The 21,343-nt window shown below is 37.3% G+C and overlaps 1 protein-coding gene and 1 long non-coding RNA gene across 13 annotated transcripts; one reads left to right on the forward strand and one right to left on the reverse strand.

Moving 5' to 3' along the window:
* Positions 1-546: 546 nt before the first annotated feature.
* On the reverse strand, positions 547-9,553 carry LOC142529172 (ATP-dependent RNA helicase DEAH13). Of its 10 annotated transcripts, XM_075634623.1 has the most exons (14): positions 9,506-9,553; positions 9,349-9,414; positions 8,854-8,915; positions 7,902-8,143; positions 7,738-7,810; positions 7,604-7,675; positions 7,450-7,499; positions 7,287-7,347; positions 6,871-7,206; positions 6,448-6,693; positions 6,125-6,355; positions 5,603-5,716; positions 4,311-5,504; positions 2,214-4,075 (listed from the first exon to the last, which is right to left on the reverse strand). In XM_075634623.1, exons 4-14 carry the CDS (start codon positions 7,946-7,948, stop codon positions 2,555-2,557), a joined length of 3,945 nt encoding a protein of 1,314 aa, XP_075490738.1. In that variant the 5' UTR covers positions 7,949-8,143; positions 8,854-8,915; positions 9,349-9,414; positions 9,506-9,553; the 3' UTR covers positions 2,214-2,554. The 10 variants fall into 10 exon arrangements, 7 of the variants coding, with proteins under 7 accessions (XP_075490738.1, XP_075490739.1, XP_075490742.1 ...); XR_012815845.1 differs by lacking the exons at positions 8,854-8,915; positions 9,349-9,414; positions 9,506-9,553 and adding an exon at positions 549-711 and having other exon boundaries at positions 2,355-2,466; positions 2,585-4,075; positions 7,902-8,240; XR_012815846.1 differs by lacking the exons at positions 8,854-8,915; positions 9,349-9,414; positions 9,506-9,553 and adding an exon at positions 2,005-2,022 and having other exon boundaries at positions 2,355-2,466; positions 2,585-4,075; positions 7,902-8,240.
* A 7,893-nt stretch (positions 9,554-17,446) lies between these two features.
* On the forward strand, positions 17,447-19,220 carry LOC142529541 (uncharacterized). Of its 3 annotated transcripts, XR_012815924.1 has the most exons (6): positions 17,447-17,651; positions 17,722-17,946; positions 18,037-18,102; positions 18,876-18,929; positions 19,003-19,128; positions 19,206-19,220. It is a non-coding gene; the product is annotated as an uncharacterized LOC142529541 (long non-coding RNA). The 3 variants fall into 3 exon arrangements; XR_012815925.1 differs by having other exon boundaries at positions 17,453-17,651; positions 18,880-19,212; XR_012815923.1 differs by having other exon boundaries at positions 17,454-17,651; positions 18,876-19,212.
* The last annotated feature ends 2,123 nt before the right edge of the window (positions 19,221-21,343 follow it).

Genomic DNA, 21,343 nt, shown 5'->3' on the forward strand with positions numbered 1-21,343 from the left:
TATTTATCTGTGAGACGAGTCAATCCTACCGATATTCACAATAAAATGTAATACTCTTATCATAAAAAGTAATATTTTTTCATAGATGACCCAAATAAGAGATCCGTCTCATAAAATAAGGCTCGTGAGACTGTCTCACACAAGTTCTTATCTTCTTTTCTTGTAAATTATGATGATAATTTGTAATTCGTTGTATGCACCCTTGAAACAAAAAATAGAGGAAGTTGAACTTAACGCAGTTACAACAATGTATAAAGGCCGATGAATTAAAAATAGAGGATGTTTTTATTAAAATACATGAAGCTAGAATAATAGAGGTGTCAAATGTTGTGAAAGACAACCATAAAAATATTTCCTTCGTTAGTTTAGAAAAGAATTGAAGGGAGGCCGGCGATAGATTGAATTGGAAACTACCAATTAAAGAAGAAGGAACTTAGTTGAGTAGTATAATATTTTTTTTTTCCACCAACGGAAAATACAATAATATATGAAATATTTTGTCCATTCACATCACCGATGGACCGATCCGGCCCGAAAGGAAAAATAAAAAAATAAGTCATGAACCAAACCACAGTTTTCAGGCTCTCATGAAGCCTTAGGACGAAAGCAATTATTCCTCACACATTGGGAATGACTCTTCTTCTCATGGACTCAAAAAGATGGGTTAGCGACCGATTCCACAAATGACTCCCTCTTCTCTGCCTCTTTCATCTATAGTTTCAATAAAGATGGAGATAGGAAATATTTTTGGAAGAAAGGATACTACCAATTTCTATTTATAGTAGGGCCCATCATGCCAAAAGGTGGGGGAGCAAGAGTTGTCACGATATAAAAGAGATATATATATATAGACATGCACACATACATTAATATGGTAAGAACTCCAATTTCAGCAAGACTAAGAATTCTCATTTTTCAGCATATCAACCCAACAGCTATTTCAAATCTTGTAATTGATGTATTATTTTAAAGTTAAGACAGATAATGACAGTAAATGTGAGAATAACAATCAGATTTTATCATATAAATATCACATGAAAATTCTGAATTATTGTCATACAAAATTATGAACAAATTACCTTAAAATTCGAGGAAGGAGTAACCTTTTTTTCAAGCTGGTAATGTTAATTTCTGAGTGACATTCCAGTAGCAAGAGTAGACTTTTTTCAAACACCAACTCAAACTTTATTAAACATATGTTTTAACTTGTGAAACACGAATTAAAACCAACCAGCTTGTTTTTTATATGTTAAAGTATGATTCTTGAAATCTAGATGTTTGAAGTACTGAAATTTATGAACATAAGATAGGAATATATATTATGAACATGCATGAATAAAATGGTGAAGGAAGTTCGATTAATTCTATTGTTCAATTTATATTATTATGTTAATCAGCTACGTTTGTTAGATTATATTTTTTTGTTATTGATTTAGATGTTGTAAATACAATTTATTTCGATATTATGAATGAATATAATTGTTTCTGAAATTTGTTCTTTTGAGACTTGTTGTTTTCGAATATATAATTCAAGAATAATAAAAAGTAGGTAAATTGGTTAAATAACCTCGGTCAACTCTTTTTTTAAGAAAATGATCTCCTTAAGTGTCTTTGAAATACACTTGACGAGTCATTTTCTTAAAAAAAAAAGTTGACCGAGATTAAAAAATAAAATACTGGATACGTAAGCAATTTTAGATGTTATGTCAGTATTTTTCGGTGGAACATCAATGTTCCATTGAAACAGTACTGAAAACAAAGAAAATTAAAATTATTGTACCAAAACCTAAAATTAAACATTTCGATGGTTCAAAAAAGCTCTCAAAATTGATGAATCGGGCTGATGACTTGTATTCCATTTGACATCAAACAATATTTAGGACAAGGTTTAGTGTTAAAAATCCAAACTCCTTCCCCAGCTAAAAGAAATGGATGAGTGGGTTCTCGTAGTCCTCTTGCAAGTCCAGAAACTTGCCCTAGACCTGCCTTTGTGTTGAGCTCGGTCTAATGGGATGTGGGGTGCTTTCCATATATGAAATTCCAATTTCAAATAATGGATACAAAGAATCTTTATGACAAATACACGTAAGAGTTGTTGTCTCATTTTTAAGAAAAGATTTATAAAAAAATTGTTCTCTTAAAATTTATCAAAATGTCATAATTTGCATTTGATCTCGTGATTTCTCATAATTATCCAAAGTTATTTTCTGGAGTAGAATTAAATTTATCATTAAATATTGAGACGTTATATAATCAATAAATCAACCTTAGTTACATTACCACAGAAGCTTCTAGTATTGCATAACATTAACGCAGAAATGTAAATATCATTCTTGCAAAAGGGAGAAGTGTACCGTTATATGAGATATCAGTGAGTGGCATGGTTCCAAAGGTGACTCGTCAAGTTTTTCACGTCCCAAATGTTTCCAAAGGGAACACAAATGTTTCAATCTTTGAGTGTCACTACTATAAATATCATTTCGAAAGAAGGAATAAGAATAACGAAAAAAGAAAAAAGCATCGAATAAAAGATCAGTAAAGAACAAATCATGGATCATGGACACACAAATATCGGTTTTATTACCTGAAAGTCCAATTTCTTCCTTTTCTCCCCCTTGGCTCTAACAGGGAATCTTTCTTCCTGATCTAAGTTGATCTGATGGAGCATCTCAACCCAGAGTTTTTCAAACTGCATATGGAATCCTTCCTGAAATAAATCTCTAATTTCAGGAAATAACTCTGCTGGACTTTCATTCCACAAATTTCTTAATTTAGTACAACTGTCAATGACTCTTCCTCTCAAACTCATTTTGCTTAACAAATTTCCCACCCGTTTAAGGCCCAATGCTTCTGGTTTCAAAATGCTTGAAGGTGGGACAGCTAAGTATTTACGGACAGCCTTTAGGCATGGCAAAACTTGCCCTTCGAGTAAAGAACAAGCAAACACCACCACTCGATTAAAATTGTCTTTGATGGGTAAACCATGCAGAGGAAGCTGCCACAGATGGGGACCAAAGGTAGGAGTCACCCAAGAGAAGACCTGATCGGTTATTGGGTCATAATATGGTTTTGGATCAGAAAGGGATGCAGAGAAACTACACAGTGGCTGGGCATACTTAAGAAGCCAATTTGACCTCACGCTTGTGGCACCATGAATAAATGGTCGTTTACTATACAGTAAATCATTGTAAACCAAAAATTCAGGGGGAGATTTAGAAACAGAGGACCAACGATGGAGGAAAACTGTTTCTTTGACCATGCAAGCTTGATACCTTACTGATTTAATTTTTCTCTCTCCATCTAACACAACAGAAGCTGCTTTAATGCGCCTAGCAACCCTATCAGCCCAACCGGCACAAATAGCCTGAGCCAAGATGTCCTCCTCATTTAGCAAAAGATGATGTTTATTTGAGGGAATTTTCCAAGAACATTCCACGTCCTTGAGAGTACCATGAGTCCACAAAAAGTCTCGCTGCAGATCACTCGTACTTGAGCTGAAAACTAGTTGAAGAACCTGTTTTCTCAGCTTGGACATTTCTTCCATTGTTTTATAGTGTAAAGCACTCTCACTGCAGAACTCAACCGGATTTTCAGAAAGTTCAAAACACTGAAGTGCACAGGCAATGGTCAAAGCATCGCTAGTTGGGTTACAAAACTTTTCACGAGAAGCTTTGGCGCTTTCTTTCAATTTCTTTCTCCTTGCCTTCTCTCCTTTGTCATGGATGTTCTCACTTTCTACAGAACCATCTTTCTCGGCATGCTTTGAATCATTTGTATCAATATGGCTTCCTTCAAACTGCATGATGAAAGGATTTGACGAGCTCAACGCCGCAGCTGTTGCAACTGCATAACCCAAAACTATGCTTGCTCGACTACTATCTTTCACCTTTTGCATAGTTTGAATAACAGTGAGGAGCATTCTGGAATGACGAGGATTCATAGGATAGAGAGACATAGCTCTCCCTAGAGGGGTCAATCTTCCATTCGAATCTAGTGCCTCAAGAACCTTCAAACAATTCTCTGCTTCAACCAAAGCATTGGTCTCAGGAGGTGTAGGGAAAGGAAAATTAGCCACCTGGAATTATAGATAGCATAGAACTACATAAGGAGTAAAAACAAATAAATAGAAGACAAACCCAAGATTTTGTATTGTACATGGCAAAGAGGCAAACCAAATAAAATGGCAATGCTTTCTAACAACGATAAAGGGCATGACAAATTCCAAAAGCTACAAGGGTTATTACGTAATGATGACCAAAATAACAAGTAAAAAAAGCTATTCAAATCCCTTGATACAACAAAAAACTTACTTTGCCAATATGCATGGATTTCATAAGGAGGACAACACCATCAACTGGAACTTTTAATATTTCAGCACTTGAGAAGTCCAGAAACATATTGTTGAAGACTGCAGAAGAATATAGGCGATAACAGTGTCCAGGTCCGGTTCTTCCAGATCTCCCAGCACGCTGAGCTGCAGAAGCCTTACTTATCCACTGTATCTCATAACTTTCCATACCATTGGAAGAGTTGTATATTTTGACCTTCTCTCTTCCAGTGTCAACAACATACCTTATTCCAGGAATGGTCAAAGAGGTCTCAGCCACATTAGTTGCAACAACAACAAGACGCTCTTCTTCCTTTACCTCTTCAAATACACGAAGCTGGGCTGGTGCAGGAAGCATGGCATAAAGGGGCAGAACCCGAAGTGCACCAGTACAAAAAACCTTGTCCTCCACACTTTTCTCAGCAATGGAACTAGATTGGTTTGGGCCTCCTTCAAGTGTTTTGGTAACATTTTGGGTTGTATTGTCCAGTAAAGGACCATTTTTCCTGGCCAAGGCTTCAAAAGCAGCCTTCAAAGAATCAATGCCTCCGTCCACTCCCAAAATATCCACAAGCTTACCATCAGATTCAGCAGAAGTCGATTTTGAGTAATTCTCATCATCGCTATAAAATTCCAGATCACTCTCTTCACTTGAATTATAGGTGTTATCATATTCATCTTCCAATAAGTTGCCATGATTCTCCTCCATGTGAACGCTAAAATGATCAGGAGTCTCATCACCAAAATCTCCTTGACAATCAAATGCATCAGTGATCTCTTTCATATCAATTTCTTCATAAGGTTTCTCTTCATTTACAGAAAATGTCTTGTTAGACCTACGTAACTTCCGACAAAGGTATTCTACTTCTCTCAGTCCTGTCACAAAAACAAGAATGCCGCCAGGTGGTAGTTTCTTGTGAATTGACATAACTTTTTTAAAAGCTTGACCAATATAATCTACAATCTCTGTTCTCTTTGAGAAATGTATGGTGACTGGATACTGTCGAGTTGGAACTTCAATAATAGGCGGGGGGTCATGAAAAAGTCTTCTCTCGGACACAAAATCTTCTACCCGCAGTGTTGCACTCATTAGAACGAGTTTCAACGGATATATCCTATTTTCAAATTCAATAGTTTCCCCTGAAATAATTCTCTTATGTTGCTCCTCGAATTCCCTCTGCAAGAAAATACAAGGTAATAATTAATCATGCATGCATAAATTTTTCACCAAAAATTTTACCACAAAATTTAGCATAGAAAGACAGATGAGGTTACTTGACGCTCTTTGATAACTCGAGAAAGCATCCCGATGAGTATATCTGTATTCAAACTTCTCTCATGTGCCTCATCCAAAATTATAACAGAGTAGCGCTTCAATAGAAAATCATTCTACAATACAAAGAATAACTGCAATTAGCATAAGATGAAGTCACAAAGAAAGAGAGAAATGGTAATGGAAAATTTGTCGACAACAAAAGAACTTGAAAATAATAATGCATCTCTAATATACAGATGCAATTGAAGTTGAGGGCTCAATTGCCAACCCCACCACTCAAGTCCCACACACACATGTTCGTTAATAGAAGAGCAATTATCAGTGCAGATATTTTGCAAACCTATCTAGCAAAATTAAACATCCTAACACTTCAAGTATTACATATATTTTCATCAAGTTGTTAACTAGCTAAATAGGGTGTGTATGTTATTGCATTATAAAACCCAAATAATCACACGATAAAACTCTCAATAAAAACGCAATATTCCATATATTATCACAAAAAAGAACAAAGTAAAAACCTGCACTTCTCGAAGCAAGATTCCATCTGTCATGAACTTGATTGAGCAATTATCTCCAATCCTTCTGTCATGTCTAACTTGAAAACCTACTTCCTTACCCAAACGAAGACCAAGCTCAAAAGCCACACGCTTAGCAGTTGCAAGCACTGCAACTCGGCGAGGTTGGGTGACGCCAATAATTCCCCGACGAGTATGCACATGGTTTGGGCCAAAACCAGCCTCATAAAGAAACTGAAAATTATCAAACAAGCGAGATATGATAAACCCTCTACAAACAATTATTTTAACGTAAATATTAGGAAATAATTTTAAAACATACTAACCTGAGGAACTTGGGTGGTCTTACCACAACCAGTCTCACCACATATAATAACGCTATTGTGATCATTAATAGCTTCCATTATTTCTTGTTCCATCATGACAATAGGAAGATCCCTTCTTGTCATTTCCACCTCCTTTGGCCTTGACACATGCACCACAGTTGGAGTACAGAGACTTCTTACAAAATAACAGTTGTCTTGATTACTTGGACCAGCAAGACTGTTTTTTGGATCCCTGTGCAGTGTATCCTGCACGATATCCAAGATGACTTGTATTCGAATGAAAAACATAAATATGTATAATCAAGGGAAGTGGCTAGGAACCGTCCAATAATGCACACAGCCACACATGCTTTCATATTTCAAAACATAGATTTTAATAGTATGACACTTAAACAACAAGATTATAAAGATTATCAAGTATACCACAGGCTTTAACTCAAGCTTCATAATTTCTTCATAGCTGCAACTTGAAGCAACAGGTTTTTGTGAAAGTTCTGTCCTAGATGGTTCAATAGTCTCGTTAACCATTTTCTTGGCTGAAACAGTAGCATCATACATCGCCTCCTTTTCTGCTGTTGACCGCTTCAAATTGCTCAGGTCGTTGATTGGTTGTGGCATTAAAATATTCTCACATTGTTCAACATGAAAAGATGGATCACCACTGGTCCTCTTCTTTAATGGTCGATCACTCTCCGCCAATTCTAAACCTGCTTTCAAAAAGTTGGCTTCCCTTGTACGCTTTTCAAGAGCTGTTTCAACCTATGATCAATTAGTTAACCACATGAATTTCGGATATTTTTTCTAACCTAAATAGAATACATCATAAGACAAGCACAAACTTGACCCAAATTCCTTGAAGAGCACATAAGGGAATAAACATCATCTCGAATCTTGTACCTCCTGAGAGAAAAATAATACAAGAAAGCAATTAGAATACACTTTCCAACATCAAATTTAATTTCGTTATATTCAACAATGAAAGAGGGGTGAATAAAATGTTACTCTAAAATATCGATGCTTTTCTCGAGAAGCGTTTCCTTCTCTTTGTCCTCCTGCATATTAGAATTAAACTCATTCAAAACCAACGCCACCAATAACTAGCAAAACAAACATTTGACTACATAATTGGAAAGAAGGAATACACAAGCACACGAACCTCGAGCTTCTTTAACTTTCTTTTCTGGCATTTGCTTAGCTCCTTAGGCTTATTCATCATAAAACCCATCAACTAACTTACAACCAAATATAATCCGATATGCAGAACATAATCAATAAGCTTAATGCATTCACCTGCTTTTTCACCCTCTTTTCTTTCTTTTTCTTTCCTGGTAACATGATAATATCTCCACCACCATATCCCGCCCTGTCACGTTACAAATCACAAAAATATATTATATTTCACCCGGTATTACACAAAAAGAATTAAACAATACCGCCATCAACTAAAAGCTAACCTCGTCAAATCTGTTCCAAGGTCCAGATTATCCAACTGCCGCATCATGAACACCCAAGCCCGAATATTACAACGAGATTTGTTCCGGAAACGACTGTGTAAATCATAAAATAGAGATACCCACGACAAAGCAAAACTGGAGCGCCCTTTGGAGATGCAAGAGGGAGATACTGAGGGCGCCGCAGGATTGTGCTCTAATGGTGAAAGTTCTGAATCTGTTGATATTTTAATTTGGGAGGGAAACTGAAGAGAAGAGGCGGTTGAAGGGGATGGCGGGGTTAGGGTTTAATGAGCACACGAGGGATAAAACTGTAAATTCAAGTAAACTATACATATTTATAGATTACCCCTTTTTTAAACAAACTTAGTAGATTAGATAGATTTATTAAATCTTTTAAATTTTAAGAAAAATAAATTTCACAATTTCTAAATAACAAAATCAAGTTCGAGGCCCTTAACAGTGGTGATGCATTTCCTCTTTTTACGAGTCATCTTTTCAATGATTAATTCCGGCTTCTCCTGCAGAACTTATAAGTTTCAATACTTCCACTGTGCATGGAATTCAAATGTCTGGACCAATATGCTCCAAGATGCTATGTTAATCAAATACCGATATATTTATCGTAATTAAATACTACAATAGATTATGTTCAGATCAATTTCTGCCAAAAGTAGTCTCAATTCAAAAAATACAACTTGAGAACATTTCCATAATTACTCTAGAAAGTAAAGAAAAAAGAAAGAAAGTATGAATCTTGGTGGTGTCTTCCTGCAAATCTGATTTTATACCGTTTTATCAGCAGTTGAATGCAGAAAACCAAGCTAAACATCCATTCAAAAAGACCTCGCACAAATCTAAAAGAAAACCAACAATGCAACCAATCATTACAATTTACAAATACATTTCTGGCTTTCAAACTTGGCACAAACAAATATTTTATTCAAAAGCCTACCTTTTTTTTAATCTTCCCACCAGGTAAACGTTTTCCTTCTTCCTTTGGTTGGGAAGAAGAACCTGTTGAAATCAAGAAGAGTAGTTCAAAAACAGGCCAAAGTAAATGCAGTAGATTTCAGTGTTTGACAATCAGAATACAACAAAAAAAAATAGTCCACTTTCAAATCGTGTACATAAGATAAACCAATGCACTGCGACAAATTATGGAAAAACACGCCTAGGTAATGCAAAAGAAGATCAATGTTTTTTTTAAATATAAATAATTAAACCACAAAAAGATGCATTTCATTTTAAAAACCAATATAAGAAATACCGTTGTATTGCATCCTCTTATCTGTTTACATAATTCCAAGCTCTAAAGAAGCACGTTATTTTCGAGTCATTCAGAAAAATAGTAAGAAGAACAAGTTATACACTGTGAATACAGGATAGATATATGCACCGAAAATGCAAGAATCAAACATTCAAAAAAATAATTACAGACTGTAAGTACCATTGGAGGAGATAGAAGTAGGCTGAAGCTGATCTTCTACTTTATCAGCATGTTCCGCACCAGCCTCTGAAACAAAAACAGCAGATTTAAAAAAAAAACAGAGCGAAATACGTCCGATTAAAGATCATATACGTGCAATTTGGGTTTATAGGGACACCTTTGACAAGATCTGGATAAAGGTCCGGGGCGTTTTGGATCTGGATAAATAAAGAAAATTTGGTTGAAGGCCGAAGTTGAATTTCGGGTTCATTAGATATAAACAGATCTAGATAATTAATTAATTAATTAATAGAGATGAGAGATATATAAATATTTTGAAATTTTTATGAATATATTTGAGAAATTAAGTTTCAATATTATTCCGGATATATTAATTAAATTTCAAATACTTCACGGGGTTTGTGTCTCATATATTCGCCTTGTTTGGTGTATTTATTCAATAATTAATATATGGTAGGTATAGAAATGAGTTGCCATTGCATGTTTAGAATGTTTAATTTAATTTGATATTGTTTTAAAATGCAAATGTCCAAATAAAGTAGTAGAAATTAATAAAATTGGGAAAAAAATATTTGTGTCCAATACTTTTTTTTAGTTTCTTAATTGATGAAAAACTTTGTCCACTATACAATTTGTTTTTCACATGAAACATTTCCACATGCGTTTCGATTTTTTGTATATTTCTTATGTGCGAAACGAATTTTACTCCTAGTTTTTTTAAAAAAAAAAAATTCTTCAAATTTAATTTGTAATATTAAAATTCAATTCAATTCGTGGAAATTGTTTAGTTTAGAGATATATAAAGTTGCTATTTTATGGTCAAGCAAAAAAATTTTAGTGACATGATTACCTATCCATTGTGCCTAGGTCTCATCATCAGCATTTACATATACATCTTAAACATATACATATATTCTGATAGCCACAACTAATTACCGTCATTCAAAACATTATCATTTTCATCACTTATAAAAATCATGCACCAATGCAATTTTTCTTAAATCCAAGCGTGCGACGTATATCTTCATAAAATCTTAAAATCGTGATCATGATGCATAAACATTTAAAATATCATAAATTTGTGCTCAGGGCGCTGCTAGGACCAAAATCTCACCCCGGGTGCAAAATGACCATTTTGCACCTAGAAACCTAAAAATTATTGTTTCACCCCTGGATATCTAAAATTGACCCGAAGCTTACCAAACTCCTTAAAATGTCCCAAACCATTTTTTAAAAGCATCTCTAGACGTAAACTCGAGCCAAATTTGTAACTTAACCGATTCGTTTTAAAAACTTGGACCGGAGTCCCGGTTTTAACCCGAATCGACTCGAAACTTACCCAATTTTTTTCCAACTATTTAACTAACACATCTTATAAACATCTAAAGGCCCCTAAACCACGCATACCAGATTCACTAAGGTCCCCGAAATGCCCGAAAAGCTGCTGGACATAACCAAAAATTTAAGAGCACTTCGCACCCTAAGCTCGAACCTAGCCAACGCGATCTTAGCCCCCTCTAGACTAAACCTGATCTGAACCAGCCCCATGCTGGACCGTGCAACACTCGAGGGCTCACCACTGGACTTGCCGAAACACACCCTAAGCTACCAAACTCTCGGACGTGAGCATCTCTCCAACAAACCCCTTCCTCGCCCCACCCGAGCACACTTAGCCAAAAAAATCCTACGGACCACTTAGGGGTCAGGACCAGCCACTCTCAGCCGTCTCCTAGCCCAGTCACGGACCCCAGGGGTTCGGCTCCTTGGCTGGGATCAAGCCATGCACAGTCTCCCATGCACAAACCCTCGATCTACTCCTTACATGCCTCACCGATGCCCTTTTCATCTTATAACCAACCCACCCGACTAAGCCGTGGTTCCAGCACCTAAATTCTTCCAACCTGGTCGTGTACAGCCCCTGATAGTGCAAGTCGACAGCCTCTTTTGCAAAACCAAGCCATAAAACGTGAGTTAAATGTAAAGGATGCAAGAACTTGAACCAAAAATCGAAAACTTATTTTTACCATGCTGGATCGAAAGTTTTATCATACAATAACACATTCAACAGTATATAAGACATGTGTGATGAGAAAACAATAGATACAATGCGTGCCTTGGTGATTTGAAGTGCAAGAACGACACAAGGGAACCCTGATGAATTTTCTGATAAGAATAATTTTAGGAGGACAACCAAGAAGAAGGAATTAGAGGGAGATAGAGCTTTTACTTTTCTCGCTTAACCTTTTCTGATTACATTCTTCATTTTTATACATCTTACAAGCAAAGAAATTGTCTAAAAATAATATCCACTCATTTCTTCCCACTAAGCCCCCACTATGTACACGATTGGATGAGGGTGGAAACTAATACAAAGCAACTACTGAAATTAAATAACCAAGTCTTCAACTTCTATTGACCAAGTATTCGGTTAAATATATTACACCTATATTTGGCACATTTGACACGTATCAATTCCCCCCGGCTGGACTTTCCTTGTCCTCAAGGAAAAAAGTAGGATAAGATTTAGCAAAGCGCCATTCATTTTCCCAGGTTGCGTCTTCAGTTGCTGTCCCCTTCCATTTGACTAATATTTCAGACCTCGGACGGTATTTTCCTTTTTGAATAATACGACGATCTAAGACCGCTTCAGGCTGTGGAAGAATCATAGAGGCATCTGTGACTGGTGGTAGTTCAGCTACTGCTGTTGTGATTGGTCCCAAATGTTTCCGTAACAAACTAACATGAAACACATTATGAATTAAAGATCCCAAGGGAAGGCCCAATCGATAAGCTACCGCCCCCACTTTCTCAATTATTTGATATGGACCATAAAAATGTGGGGCAAGCTTCAATGATTTGCGAAAAGCTATTGATGTTTGTCGATATGGCTGTAGCTTCAAATACACATAGTCTCCCACATTGAAAGAAACTTTGCTGCGGTGTTGGTCGGCATGGCTTTTCATTCGATCTTGGGCTCGTAAAAGATTGCGGCGTAACTCACATAAAATGGAGTTACGGTCACGGAGATACTCATCAACAGCTTGGATTCGTGAGGTGCCCGGAACATAAGTCAATATGTTTGGTGGTGGAATGCCGTAGACGGCCTCGAAAGGAGTCATTTTGGTAGCCGAATGAACTGAAGTGTTATAACTAAATTCAGCCCAAGGAATCCAATCAATCCATTTACGTGGCTGCTCACCAGCAAAGCATCTTAAATATTGCTCCAGATACGATTCATTACCTCAGTTTGGCCGTCGGACTGCGGGTGATAACTAGAGCTCATACAAAGCTTGGTTCCTTGTAGCTCAAACAAGGCTCGCCAAAAAGAGCTGGTAAACACCTTGTCTCGGTCACTGACAATTGATGTTGGAATACCATGGAGACGAACTACCGTAGTAACAAATGTTTTGGCAACCGTCATAGCGGTAAATGGATGCTTCGAGGCTGCAAAGTGGGCATACTTTGTTAATCGGTCGACGACCACCATAATAACCGTATGTCCATTGGATGGTGGTAGGCCCTCAATAAAATCCATAGAAACATCAGTCCAAAGTCGGACAGGGATAGGCAATGGTTGAAGTAATCCGGCTGGCTTCATACAATCAGTTTTGTAGCGCTGGCATATATCACAATGTCGTAAGAATTCTCTCACCAGTTGTCGCATATTGGACCAAGAAAAACTTTGCTTGATGCGGGCGAGAGTCTTGTGAAATCCAAAATGTCCACAGATGGGTGATGAATGGCATTCTGTGATGATGGTCTGAATCAGAGGTGAAGATGGACTCAAATAAATTTTTCCTTTCTTGAACCACACACCATCTCGTTGAATCAGCTGGTGGTGAGATGGTGTTTTTGCCAAGTCAGCATAGAAGTTATCTTGTTCTACTTCTTTTTGTAAAGTTGACCACCAATCTGAATGTGGCTTAGAAATGGACAAAAATTGGAATTCCACCATACGAGATAAAGAATCTGTTCCTTTCTTATACTCGATAACATAATCATAACCCATTATCTTTGGAAGCCACCGAGTTTGTGCTGGGGTAGTGATTCGCTGCTCCAGCAAATATTTGAGACTTTGGCGGTCGGTTCGGACTATAAACGGTTTGCCAAGCAGGTAGAGACGCCATTTACGAATCGATTTTACAATAGCCATCATTTCTTTCTCATAAGTTGACAAAGATAAAGCTGATCCCTTCAAAGCCTCACTAAAATAGGCTATGGGACGATTTTGTTGAGAAAGAATAGCACCGATACCAATTTCCACTTGCATCACATTCAATAACAAATGACTGGGAGAAATCTGGGAGGCTCAAAATCGGTGGTGATGTCAATGCTTATTTTAATTTTTGGAAAGCTAACTCAGTGGTCTCGTCCCATGTGAATTCATCCTTAGCCAAAATTTTATGTAAAGGAGCAGCTATGCACCCAAAATTCCGGATGAATTTCCGGTAATAGCCTGCTAGGCCAAGGAACCCACGGACACCCTTGGTTGTTGTGGGTGTAGGCCATTGAAGTACTGTCTGTATTTTTTCGGGATCAACTGCGACTCCTTGTTCAGAAATAACATGGCCTAAGTAGTTAACCTGTGAAACTCCAAACCTACATTTTGATTCTTTCGCAAACAAATTGTTGGAAGATAATATCTTTAGAACAATTTGCAATTGTGAAAGATGATCATCCCACGATTTTGAGTACACGAGAATATCATCAAAGCAAAACCAAAATAAAACTACGGAGATAGGGACGGAATATGTCATTCATAAGGCTTTGGAAGGTTGCTGGTGCATTAGTAAGCCCAAATGGCATCACAATAAACTCATAATGCCCTTCATGCGTTCGAAATGCGGTTTTTGGGATGTTTTCTTCATGCACTCGTATTTGATGATAGCCGGCCCGCATATCCAATTTTGAGAAAAATTTTGCTCCATGAAGCTCGTCAAGAAGCTCATCGATCACCGGAATGTGATATTTATCTTTGATTGTAATATTGTTCAAGGCTCGATAGTCAACACAAATCGCCAATCCCCATTTGCCTTCTTTACTAAAAGAACTGGTGAGGAAAATGGATTGTTGCTGGGTCGTACCAAACCAGATTGTAAAAACTCCTTCACCATTTTTTCTATTTCACTTTTCTGGTAGTACGGGTATCGATATGGCCGCACACTCACCGGTTCCGCATTTGGTTGTAATGGAATGCGGTGATCATGTGAGCGCCTTGGATGCAAACTGGTAGTTGGTGCAAAAACTTGAGAAAATTCAGCAAGAAGATGGGCCACGTCTGATGGGTAAGGGCTGGGTTCACCATCTCTTACTATGGAATTAATTTGGAAGAAAAATCCAGTACCTTGAATAGTGTTGAATTCTCTTTCTGTTAGGGGGCCCATGTCTGCATTCTTCAATCCCTGCAAAGTGTGAGAAACTCCTCCAACATTAAAGGTTATAGTTAATTGCTTATAATCCATCTCAATAGGTCCAAGCGTTTCCAGCCATTGTACACCCAAAACCAACTGGCATGCTGCAACCGGAAGAACATAGTAATCCGCAGTGATGGAATGACCTTGAATAATGATGGTAAGCGATGGGCACTGACCCCCACACTATTTTTTCTTGGTTGGCCACTGTGACTTGAAGCTTCTTGTTCCGAATCACCGGTAACCCATATTTAGTAACCGTCGCTTGGTTGATGAAATTGTGGGTGCTTCCACCATCTATGAGCACAATTATATTTTTATTTTTCAGCCTTCCCATAACACGTATTGTTTGTGGATGATTGGTTCCTGCAATCGCATGAAAAGAAATTTCAGGCAGTGCTTCATTCCTATCTGATTCTAGTCGAGCAGAATTATCATTGTCATAGGATGGAGGTGGAGAATCTGCGATCATAAATAGTTGTGGACGTTCAAAGCGGTGGCCCGGAATGAATTTTTCATCACAGTAATAACATAGGCCCTTCTCTCTACGCTCTCGTGCATCTTGATTGGTGATTCGTCGAAATGTCGTTGGGGTGGTTCTAGAATTCCCTCTCTGATTTGGTGGGGGGCCAAGCAATCCAGCAGTTGATTTAAGGCCCGAATTCTGTACCGCTGGTATTATTTCAGAACGAGGAAGTTGAGTGGGTCGCCTTGTTAATTGATCTCGTTCTTCAATTAAGCGAGCAACTCCTATCGTATCCGCTAAACTTCGGGGCTGTTTAATTTTCACATCTACGCGTATCTCAACTTTAAGGCCAGCAATGAAGCAACCAATGAGGAAATTTTCCGGTAAGTCGTCAACTTGGTGAGAAAGCTTCTTGGTAGGCAGCCACAGTTGAAGTTTGTTTAAGTCGGGATAGTGCTTCTGATGGGTTTTCGTAGTCGGTTGGACCAAAACGGTGAAGAATCGCTTTGGTGAACTCATCCCATGTAAGTGGGCCATGAAACCTTGCTAACCACCGATGCCACTGTAAAGCTAGCCCTTCTAGATGAAAAGAAGCAAGTTGAACTTGTTGGCCGGTTGTGATATTTTTGAATTCAAAATATTGTTCTGCCTTGTAAATCCAACCTGTAGGATCCTCCCCATTAAACTTAGGAAAAGACAATTTGAGATGCTGGTGTTGTTGGTCGGAGTTGTTTGAGCGAAGGTGGTTGAATGAAGAAGATGATGATCCAACGGCAAAAGGGTTGATTTCCGAATGCCCCGGTGGTGTATTTCGAAAGGCCCTTAGAGCTTGAAGCTCTGTCAACACGGTTTGCAAGGTAGCATTTACTTGATCAAAGCTTGACTCATGTCGTGCTAAAATTTCATTGACCTCATTTCGGAATTCTGCATTTGTTTTACCCCGAGCGTCCATGGTTGAGTTCCACGTTCACCGCACCAAATGATAAGAATAATTTTAAGAGGACAACCAAGAAGAAGGAATTAGAGGGAGATAGAGCTTGTACTTTTCTCGCATAACCCTTTCTGATTACATTCTTCATTTTTATACATCTTACAAGCAAAGAAATTGTCTAAAAATAATATCCACTCATTTCTTCCCACTAAGCCCCCACTATGTACACGATTGGATGAGTGTGGAAACTAATACAAAGCAACTGCTGAAATTAAATAACCAAGTCTTCAACTTCCATTGACCAAGTATTCGGTTAAATATATTACACCTATATTTGGCACATTTGACACGTATCATTTTCCTTTGCAAAATAATTGACCACCGAAGCTTTCCTCGATGAATGCTCTGAAAGCCGAGAGAATATGCAGCTGGGGGAGGGTGTCGGCTGTTGGGTGGGATTAGTTTAGGTTTAGGAGTAATCATATAATATTTAAATAGTTAAAAATCTAACTAATGGGCCCTTAATTGATAATTAAGGTAAAAAAAAAGATATTTAAGCTCAACAAGCTTAAAAGTGGGGCCATTAACTCCAAACACACTCCCGAAAAATATTTTTTGTTTGAAATATTTTGAAAATATTAGCCGAACACTTAAAAAGTCTCCCGATTCGATAAAATTCGTGTACCGATAAAAATTATGTTCTGACGGGTAAAAATACTCAATAAAGCCCATTTCTTGAAATATACATTTAAAGCATCTTATATTAATTAATAAAATTTAATCATGTAATAAAAATAATTTTCTTGATAATTTTCCGACCTCCGTTCCTCGTTCGAGCGCGAAATACAACTTAAATTCTTAATGCATGAACTTTAAACAAACCATGACTTAAAAACACTTATTAATGAAATAAACATGCATTTAATGCTTTAAAATAATTAAATCAAATACTAAAAAAATTTAATAACTTGCATGCATATGGTCCACGTGGACCTTCAAATTTTCGGGACGTTATAATATTTCTATAAATTAATAATTAATAATATTTTAAGATTCAAATATTATTAATATAAAAAATGGGAAAAAAAAATAAAAGTGATAAATGCAAGATTTGCACTTAAGTTACATTTAAATTCATTTTGAATTATGCTTGTTTCGAACAGAATTACGCGTTTTTGGTTTGTTTTTTGTTGTCATTTCAGGAATGAAGAAAATAGTGGACACGAAACCAAGTGGACCAAGAAAACAGAATCGAGCCGCGAGTTTAAATATTGCCAAGACCAGAAGGGCGCGCGCGACCGCACCACTTCACGCGCAGCCGCGCGCGCATAGATAATGCACAAGGGCAGAAGCTTGCTCGCGGTCGCGCGACATCTCGCGCACCAGCGCACGCGCAGAAGCAGAAGATGACCCGAGAGGTGCGCGCGGTGGCGCGCTAGGTGCTGCTCCTCTGGCCATGCATGTGTGCGCGCGGTCGCGCGACAAAAAGCAAAAGGTATTTCTGATATTTTTGATGGGGCTTGACCTATAAATCCTCCCTCACTTTTTAAAGCCATATATCACAGCCTTTTGAAAACGTCGTCGTGTGACGTTGAGGATACCACAGACGATAACCGTCGCGAGTGCCAAAAAGTTTGCAGTTATTTCCGAGAATCCTGACCCGGTTAGGGTTTTATACTGTGGGGTTTGCGGATTACCTGCTGAGTATTGTGAGTTTGGATTCGATTTCGAAAAATGCAAGCCATGGTTGATCCAAAACGCCCCCGACCTTTATCCAGATCTTGTCAAAGGTGTCCCTATAAACCCTAATTGCACGTATATGATCTTTAATTGGACGTATTTCGCGCTGTTTTTTTTTAAATATGTTGTTTTTGTTTCAGACGCTGGTGCGGAACATGCTGATAAAGTAGCAGATCAGCTTCAGTCTACCTCTATCTCCTCCAATGGTACTTACGCATTCTGTAATTATTTTTTGAATGTTTTATTCTTGTATTTTCAATTCATATATCTATCTTGTATTCATTGTGTATAACTTGTTATTCTTACTATTTTTTTGAATGACTCAAAAATAACATGCTTCTTTAGATCTTAGAATTATGTAAACAGATAAGAGGATGCAATACAACGGTATTTCTTATATTTGTTTTTAAAATGAAATGCATCTTTTTGTGGTTTAATTATTTATATTTTAAAAAACATTGATCTTCTTTTGCATTACCTAGGCGTGTTTTTCCATCATTTGTCGATGTGTGATGGGTTATCTTATGTACACGATTTCAATGTGAACAACTTTTTTTGTTGTCTTCTGATTGTCAAACACTGAAACCTACTGAATTTACTTTGGCCTGTTTTTTGAACTGCTCTTCTTGATTTCAACATGTTCTTCTTCCCAACCAAAGGAAGAAGTAAAACGTTTACTTGGTGGGAAGATTAAAAAAAATGTAGGCTTTTGAATAAAATATTTGTTGTGCCAAGTTTGAAAGACACGTTTGCTTTTGAATGTTTTTCCATCATTTGAACGCGAGAGATTTGGGATTCGCACGCTGTTATAATTAATCCATCTTTATTAACCGTGTGTTGTACAAAATAAATTATTTGCATGAGTACTTTAAAAAGGGTTTGGAATCAAAAGTTTGTTTTTTCATTCATTTCTAGTATTTGTTTTTTCCTCTCTTGAGGAAAAACAAAGGAAATCTCATGATGAATATTCTTACTGTAGGAAGATGGGTTGCTACACACAGCTTGTGGCACACCAAATTATGTAGCACCAGAGGTACCACTTGCGGTTTATGGAACCATGATGTCGCACGTTGTTGTTGCTATTATTTAAGATGCCTTTTCATTAGGTGCTCAATGATAAAGGCTATGATGGTACTGCATCAGATGTATGGTCGTGCGGAGTTATTCTCTTTGTTTTAATGGCTGGATATTTTCCTTTCGACAAGCCCAACCTCATGGCTCTGTATAGGAAAGTAAGTTTATAAATAATTCTTGTTTTGTGTTCTGAGCTATTGTATTGGAATGTCTTCACAACTCTGTGTTCTTTCAGATTTACAACGCTGAACTACACGTCCTTTAGAAAGAAAAAAAAAAGGAATACAATCCAGAAAATCAAAGACCCAAACCGTGTTTACATCTGATATATTCAAATATTTAGACAAAGAATTATCACATACTGCAGATTATCGATCTAGTAATGAGAATTCAAGCAAGTAACAACGAGATATCATAAACCAATCAAGCGAATAACAGAACTTAGCGACAAAGAAGAACACAGAACAATATTTATTTTATGAATCAACTTTGTAATCACAAAAATTGTGACCCAAATCGAACACTCCTCTATTCTCAATAAATCAATCGAGCGAATCACGTAAACCTCTTCTCAATGAATCGAACACTCTTATAAAAAACCGTGACCAAAATCTCTTACAAAACACCGGATTCGGAACTTACCGGAGATGAGAAGCGGCCGGACAAATCTGAAACCGTGACAATAGTCATTTATTGTTGTAGTGAACCATAATTTTAAACGATTACAAAATAATAATAAAAAAACATTTCAATCTTACTTCTAACGTCTGACTAAAAATTTTAGAAGTTGATTCAAAAACACTCTAAAACATACCTACCCAAACACTCGAACTTCATAATAATACAACATGAAATGTTGGAAGTTTCATGCAGTTCCAATGTTGTTTTATTCTTCTTTCACCTGTAGTAACTTCACATGCTCATATTACGACGGAAAAGTCAATGCTGCACCCATATGCCGAATGGATGACAACGGGACAGGGTGGGGTCGGTTTGTCATCCCCACTTTCGTCCTAAAATTTCACACTCGCTTTCCTATCCACTTTTTCGGGTTTGGAGAATTCTCGAACTCGAATCCATGAAGATCAAATTCACATCCCACCTCCATTCTTTTTTCAAAATATTAATGCGATGGGCGGGGCGAGTTTTCCTTGAACCCAAACTTACTATTATACTATTATTATTAATGATAATATTAATGTTATTATTTTCGAGATGAGTTCATAGAGGTGGATAATATCCTCATATCCGCTTCGAAATATTTAGATGATTTAAAAAACATCCACAAAACCTAACCCAAAACAATCGGAAATCTCCGTCCTTGTTTCGGTTTTTCTCGTAGGGTTCAGGACCCATGAGAAAAATTGTAATCCCTAATCTGCTATATCTGAAGGCTCAAGTTTTACCAAATGGGACTGATCACTGATCAGGCGGCCATGATGCTGGCCTTGGGACCAAAATCGAATTTTCGACAGGACAACAAATTGCCTAACTCTGCTCATAGGTTTGAGCTATATATAATATTTATTATTAAATATTCCTAATTACTTTGTAACTAAAAGGCGACATTTGACAAAATAATGATCAACAATAGTTCTAGTGGGACTCATTGTTAACATTTCTGTATGAGACACCGATGATATGATCAGTATAATGCTGATATTCCTCCATTACTGCCTCAAGTTTTCGAGCAAACCAGCTTTGCAAGAATCACAGTTGTAGCATAATGTTCTCGGATCATTGTTCCAAATAGCACAATCCGCCGCGTCTGCTGCTACATTCGTGGATCCGATCCAAGTCGTGGGACTCGAGTACTGCAACCCACGTATTATGGGAGGCTTGCAGCATCCTGACTGTAATTCATCGTATAAGGATTAGTAGGCAAACATTTCTGAACACTTTATTGATTCATCTGTAGATTAAAAAGAATGTTCTGAACAACATCGAAATTTCAAAAATTGATCAGAAGTAGGAGAAAACAAACTGCACCCCGTATTCGATAGGTAACCCAAAGTGGGGATATGAAGTTCATAAATTTATATATGGTTTTCATTGTTATATCAAAGTCAAGAAAACAAACAAATAATGATAGAAAGTGTTTCATAAACCAAGTGAAGTTCATTTCAGCAAAACCCTCGAGCCTTAACCCCTAAACTACATTCTAGTCTGAGTCCATTCGACCCATCTTCTGGCCAATCAACTGCATTCAATGCTAATGGTCAGTGGTTAGTTCGCAGTTCGGTTCTAGTCACGCCTTCCACCAACTAAAAAGAAACACTAAACTGTAGTCCGTATATATGAAGACATTGAGAGAGAACAAGGGAACAAGCATCCATTTGTGTAGTAATCAACACTACTGCCCCTTAAATATTT

Source organism: Primulina tabacum, chromosome 16, assembly GCF_025594145.1.
Source record: "Primulina tabacum isolate GXHZ01 chromosome 16, ASM2559414v2, whole genome shotgun sequence".
Lineage (NCBI taxonomy): Eukaryota > Viridiplantae > Streptophyta > Magnoliopsida > Lamiales > Gesneriaceae > Primulina > Primulina tabacum.

Excerpts from the sequence above, each read along its gene's own strand:
- LOC142529172 (XM_075634623.1), bottom strand. The coding sequence starts at position 7,948 with ATGATGCGGCAGTTGGATAATCTGGACCTTGGAACAGATTTGACGAG. Across the intron at positions 7,500-7,603 it reads GAAAGTTAAAGAAGCTCGAG|GAGGACAAAGAGAAGGAAAC; the intron begins GTTCGTGTGCTT and ends TCTAATATGCAG. Across the intron at positions 4,076-4,310 it reads AATCCATGCATATTGGCAAA|GTGGCTAATTTTCCTTTCCC; the intron begins GTAAGTTTTTTG and ends CTATAATTCCAG.